The sequence below is a fragment of the Salvelinus sp. IW2-2015 genome, unplaced genomic scaffold (assembly GCF_002910315.2).
Source record: "Salvelinus sp. IW2-2015 unplaced genomic scaffold, ASM291031v2 Un_scaffold5283, whole genome shotgun sequence".
NCBI lineage: Eukaryota > Metazoa > Chordata > Actinopteri > Salmoniformes > Salmonidae > Salvelinus > Salvelinus sp. IW2-2015.
The window spans coordinates 3232-9810 of record NW_019946548.1 but is presented as its reverse complement, the minus strand read 5'-3'; the positions used below and the strand labels follow the sequence as shown (position 1 = coordinate 9810).

The following is a 6579-nucleotide window of genomic DNA, read 5'->3' as shown; positions in this document are numbered from 1 at the left end:
AAGAGACAGTCCAGGTCACCGTATACGTACCAACAGTCTAAAGAGGAGACAAGTCACAGGTACTGTACTCATAGTCTAAGAGAGGAGACAAGTCACAGGTACTGTAGCTAATAGTCTAAAGATAACAAGATACAGGTATGTTACCTCAATAGTCTAAAGAGACAAGTCACAGGTACTGTACCTCCAAATAGTCTAAGAAGGAGACAAGTCACAGGTATGTACCTCAACAGTCTAAAGAGGAGACAAGTCACAGGTACTGTACCTCAATAGTCTAAAGAGACAAGTCACAGGTACTGTAGCCTCAATAGTCTAAAGAGAGACAAGTCACAGGTCTGTACGTCAACGCAGTCTAAGAGAGAGCAGCCAGTCTCAGGTCTGTGCTAACCTATAGAGTGAGCTATAGGACAAGTCACAGGTACTGTACTCAATAGTCTAAGAGACAAGTCACAGGTACTGTACCTCAATAGTCTAAAGAGACATAGTCACAGGTACTGTACTCATAGTCTAAGAGAACAAGTCACAGGTATACTAAGTACCTCAATAGTCTAAAGAGACAAGTCACAGGTATCGTACCTCAATAGTCTAAAGAGCAAAGTCACATCGAGGTACTGTACCCTCAATATGTCTAAGAGAGGACGACAAGTACAGGTACTGTGGACCTCAATGTCTAAAGAGAACAAGTCACAGGTACTGTACTCAATAGTCAATAGAGGAGACAAGTCACAGGTACTGTACTCACTAGTCTAAAGAGGAGACAAGTCACAGGTATGTCCTCAATAGTCTATAGAGCAAGTCACAGTACTGTACTCAATAGTCTAAGAGAACGAAGTCACAGGTACTGTAACCTCAATAGTCTATAAGAGAGACAAGTCAAGGTACTGTACTCAATAGTCTAAAGAGACAGTCACAGGTACTGTACTCAATAGTCTAAAGAGGAACACAGTCACGGTACTGTACCTCAATACGTCTAAAAGAGGAGACAAGTCACAGTCGTACTCAAAGTCTAGAAGACAAGTCAACAGGTACTGTACCTAATAGTCTACAAGAGACAGTCACAGGTACTGTACCAATTAGTCCTAAAGGAACAAGTCACAGGTACTGTACCTCAATGTCTAAAGAGACAAGTCACAGGTCACTGTACCAATCTAATAGAGCTCATAGTAGAGCAAGTCACAGGTACTGTACCTCAATAGTCTAAAGAGACAAGTCACAGGTACTGTCTCATTGTCTATAGAGGACATCACAGGTACTGTACCTCAATAGTCATAAAGAGACAAGTCACAGGTACTGTACTCAATAGTGTTAAAGAGGAGACAAGTCACAGGTACTGTACCTCAATCGTCTAAGAGAGACAAGTCCAGTACTGTAGCTCAATAGTCTATAGAGACAAGTCACAGGTACTGTACCTCAATGTCTAAGAACAAGTACAGGTACTGGTACCTCAATTGTCTATAGAGACAAGTCACAGGTACTTGTACCTCAATAGTCTAAAGAGACAAGTCACAGGTACTGTACTCAATAGTGTAAGAGGAGACGAGTCACGGTACTGGTACCTAATAGTGTAAGAGAGACAGTCACAGGTACTGTACCTCAATCGTCTAAAGAGGAGACAAGTCAAAGGTACTGTACTCATGTCTAAGAGGAGACAAGTCACAGGTATGTCTCAAGTCTAAAGAGACAGTCAAGGTACTGTACCTCATAGTCTAAAGAGACAGTCCAGGTATGTACCGTCAATAGTCAAAGATATATCTCTCCTCGTCTAGTTAAAGTATGGACTTTGTGAATACATTAAGATATAAAGGGGGAACATAGATACATTCAATATAATCATGAGTTGAATCAAAATGTTTAAATCCTTTCTCATCAAATCAAGCTTGATTTAAATAGCACTTTCAGACACGAATGCAACACAATGTGCTTTACAGAATAAAATAAATAAATAAACAATGAAATAAAAACAAAATATTTACTACACAGAAACATAAGATGAAAAACTAAAGAATAACAATTTAAAACTAAAAAGACAAAAAAGTAAAAATAAACCTGAGGAAAGCAAAGCTACAAGGTTGGTGTTTTAAGATCTGTTTGGAATGTCGGACAGTTTCGTTCCGCCCTCAGGTTCCTCTGGGCAGGCTATTCCAGAGGCTGGGGATAGTAACTAAAGGCTGTCTCTCCATGCCTCTTGGTGCCCCCTCAGGTTCTCTGGCAGGGCTATTCAGAGGCAGGGGGCAGTAGTAAATAAAGGCTGTTCTCCATGCTCTTGGTCGCCTCAGGTTCTCTGGCAGGCTATTCCAGGAGGCTGGGGGCATAGTAACTAAAGGCTGTCTCTCCATGCCTCTTGTCCTAGGCTTTTGGGAAAGTTAAAGCCAGTGACCTGAGGGAACTACTGGGTAACATAACTTAAAAGCATGTCTGAATATGTATTGGGGTGGGCACATCGTGGAGTGATTTAAAAACCAATAGAATAATCTTAAACACTAATTCTAAACTACAGACAGCCAGTGGCAGAGACTTTAAAAACCTGATGTAATGTGTTTCTCTCTGTCTGGTCTTGGTCAGTGCCCGAGCGTGTAGCGTTCTCCTATGTTTGGAGTTGACCAATGGCTTTCTTGGGTAGACCAGACAGGAAGTATTACAGTAGTCAAGCCCTGCTTGTAAATAAGGCATGGATGTAGTCCTCTGTATCAGCCTGAGAAACGGGCACCTAAGATTAGGGCCGTGAACATTTTGTCCTTTGTTTTCCGAATGAAACGGAACAGTCGGGAAGTGAAAATGTCCGGTTTTAGCCGGTTTTTGAATAAAAGTTTAAAAAATGCTTGTTTTTACATTAAAATATATAACTAATTTCGCTGTTCAAATTTAGGTGGGGTTAAATGTGGAATGCCTGGTCAAGTACCACAGCTAACACTTCTGTCCTTTATAAGTAGGAGGTAACCTTTCTAACTGAAGGCTATTAATCTATTATCTTTATTAATAGAAATTTGAATTAATATGAGCCTATAACCATAGCACATCCACAGAGCATGTGCCATGTTAGCAGATAAGGGTAGTAATTTCTTATTATAATGTTTTCTGTCTAAGTGTAGGACTCACATGTTTGTCTGGGAAGAATCCAAGAGTAGATCGCCAGGGAGCATCAAAATAGCTGTGATGTAAACAGCCATACAGGGCACTCGTACTCGAGTCAGGATTATCTGCACAATGAATCCATGTGCCAGATCCAGTTTCATAATGTTATGAGGTAGTCGCCTAACCAAGCTTATAGGGATCTACCCAGAATCAACACTCACGTGACCGCAGAAGGTGAGAGTAAGGAAGATACGGGGAGTTGGGCGGGACATGATGCGGGTCAGGGTAGGTGGAGGGGTGCTGGAGGGGTATGTCCGGAGACGGTTGAGGGGTACAGGTCCTGGTAGCTGGAGGGGTATGTCAGAGAAGGGTTGGGAGGGGGTACCAGGTCTGGTAGCCTGAGGAGGGGTATGGTCAGGAGACGGTTGGAGGGGTACAGGTCTGGTAGTGGAGGGGTATCTACCAGGAACGGTTGAGGGTACAAGGTCTGGTAGCTGGAGGGGTATGTCAGGAGACGGTTGGAGGGGTACAGGTTGGTAGCTGGAGGGGTATGTCAGGAGACGGTTGGAGGGGGTACAGGTCTGGTAATGTGAATGTGAGGGGTAGGGAGGCAGCGGACTCTCATGCCAGTCCTTTTTGGGATGTGCTGTAAGACTGGGGTATGATTTAAATACCATGTCTGTGCAACAGCCAAGCATGAGCTGAAACCACGCCAATGCTTCCCCAGACAGCCTGATGACAGACAAACAGACCGAAGCGCCGGAACGCCGTCATAGTCTGGTTGGCATCTCATTAGTCAGGACAAGTAACATGAATTCTGCACTGTTGGCCGATAACTTGATCTGTCCAGGTGTCGTTTACAGTGTGTTGTGCTAGTGTGATGTGTGTGAGTGTGTATGTTCGTGTGTGTGTGTGTGGTGGTGCGTTTGTGTGTGTGTGTGTGTTGTGTGTGGTGTGCCTTTGTGTGTGTGTGTGTGTGTGTGCCTTTGTGTGTGTATTCAGTGCCCCATACGGACCACGAAAGTCATTGCTTAGTAAGCAGGTTTAAGCATATGTCAGATTTACAGTTTGTTGTGAAGGATGTGTTGAATGTTTATCAACCGGTCCTTTGAGCTTAGACTATTGAGGTACAGTACCTGTGACTTGTCTCCTCCCAGCACGTTGACCATCACCTGCATGACAGTCTCATGCATCCCCAGGACTCTCATTAGGTTGGGGTGCTGGTAGAACACCTTGTTGTTCATTATGTCACTGCAAACACACAGAGGCCAGCTAATTATCTGAGCTAACAGTTGTTTTATAGTTGAACATATTCAGATCAAACAACCTTAGTGTGTGTGCATTGAGCAATACTGTGGATGTTTGGATCATTACAGTAATATTAAATGCACACACACACACACATACCCTACTCTCTCACCCCAGTCCGTCGATCATGAGTTTCTCCTCTTCTTTCCCCATGCGTACAGACAGTAGTGATCTGATCTGGCCCAGAGAGGCCAGGAGGTTGACACAGTCCTGTACTGACACAGCAGAGATGGTGTAACCTGGTAATAGTAAGGGACTAAAGTTAAACTGGACAGTTCTATACTGACACAGCAGAGATGGTGTAACCTGGTAATAGTAAGGGACTAAAGTTAAACTGGACAGTTCTATACTGACACAGCAGAGATGGTGTAACCTGGTAATAGTAAGGGACTAAAGTTAAACTGGACAGTTCTATACTGACACAGCAGAGATGGTGTAACCTGTTACAAGTAAGAGACTAAAGTTATATTTGCATTCTGTATGGCTTTGGCCGTGTTTAACTGCAATTGTCTTATGAAAGATGAACAACAAAATAGTAAAAGATAAGACTCTGGACGATTAGGTCAAACTATCAGAATCAGTCTCGCTGTCACTCAATTGACGTGACACAAGGATCAAGTACATACTCTTCTTCATGGCCCTGAGCAGRGCTCCGATGCCGTCGTACTGACGTCTCAGCAGGCTGAACATCACACGAACCAGCTCTGGGTCCTGGATGCTGCACTCCTGAGCCCAGCTAGCCATGGTCTGGCTGATCAACTCCTTCAGGTTGGCTGAGGGGAGATACCAGAGTTTTACACATACAGATATTATAGATAGATACAGTGCATTTCTGAGCCCAGCTAGGCATGGTCTGGGAGACAAGACCATATCGGCTGGAGAGAGAGGGGGAGATACCAGAGTTTTATAAACACAGTTATTATAGATACATACAGTGCATGTCTGAGCCCAGCTAGCCATTGTCCTTCACTTTGGCTGGAGAAAGAAGGAATGAATTACTATTTCAAATCTAGTCAATATGTGTATTCTCCACATCCTGTGAGTTACAACTCTTTCACTCTCTAGGGCTCCTATTTTATTTTTGCAATATGCCATTRGCTCTAAGAAAATGGCTGGACTTCTGCCATGGGGAATCAGTGGTTGATTAGGCTGGGGGAAAGCTGGTTGTGCTTTACAAGAGGTGACCACTATGTGTGCATACAGATGCACCCTGTTGATAGAGCTGCAGTTCTCATGCCCATCCAAGAAAGATTGATAATAGTCTGTCTGTCAGTTATTATGTTAAGCTACAAACACAATGCAACACAAAATACATATTTTTTTGTTGTTTGGGGGGGGGGGGTTKTGTAAGATCCGAGACGGCCAAGGTGTGTACACTCTTAGAAAACAACATGCTGTATAGAAACTAGAACAGTTCTTCGGCTGTCCCATTAAATAACCTTTTGAAGAACCCTTTTGGTTCCAGTTAGAACCCTTTTGGGTTCCATGAAGAACAATAGGAATGTTGTACAGGAGCCGAGGGAAGAGGCAGGACGTATAAAATGTGTCATTTCCAGGGTTGGTAGAAGGATGTTGTTCTACTGATAAGCTGAGTCAAGTTTCAAGTTGCATTTGTCACACACACACACCACAGATACAACGAAATGCTTAACTTGCACGCCCTACCCAACAGTGCAGTATTCAAAATAGTATAACTAATGAGAAATAAGGTCAAAGCCAGTACCAAATGTCCAATGTGAGGGATACTGGAGTATTTAAGTCAGAATGTACAATGTAGTACAGGGATACTGGAGTTATGATTTGGTAGATAGGTACATGTAGGCAGAGAACTGGAGTATTGAGGCTAGATTACAGGCAGGCTATAAGAAAGAATCATCCCCACTTGGCATTATTTTTCCTATTTTAGTTGCTTACCAACTGGATTAAAAAATAGATTTGGGTTTGGGGTTTGTATCATGATTTTACAACATGCCTCACTTTGAAGAGTCTAGAAATATTTTTATTGTACAAAACAAGAAATAAACAAAAAAAACCTGAAAACTTGAGCGTCGCATAAACTATTCACCCCCCAAAAGTCAATACCGTGTAGAGCTGCTTTTGCAGCAAATCCTACCAGCGCACAGCTCTTCTGGGGTGGTGCTCTACGTAAAGCTTTGGCACATCTACGCCACTGGGATTTTGGACGCACATTAGCTTCCAAAG

General features: G+C 43.1%; 1 protein-coding gene across 1 annotated transcript in view; it reads right to left on the bottom strand.

Annotated features, from left to right (window-relative positions):
• LOC112078126 (ryanodine receptor 3-like) overlaps nucleotides 1–5150 on the bottom strand; it is a gene marked incomplete at its 5' end in the record, with an annotated part of 14976 nt that extends 9826 nt beyond the window's left edge. The window contains 3 exons of the mRNA XM_070441954.1: nucleotides 4206–4320; nucleotides 4490–4616; nucleotides 5004–5150. Of these exons, the coding sequence (XP_070298055.1) occupies nucleotides 4206–4320; nucleotides 4490–4616; nucleotides 5004–5150 (389 nt within the window). The remainder of the gene's footprint in view (nucleotides 1–4205; nucleotides 4321–4489; nucleotides 4617–5003) is intronic.
• Between the last annotated feature and the right edge of the window lie 1429 nt (nucleotides 5151–6579).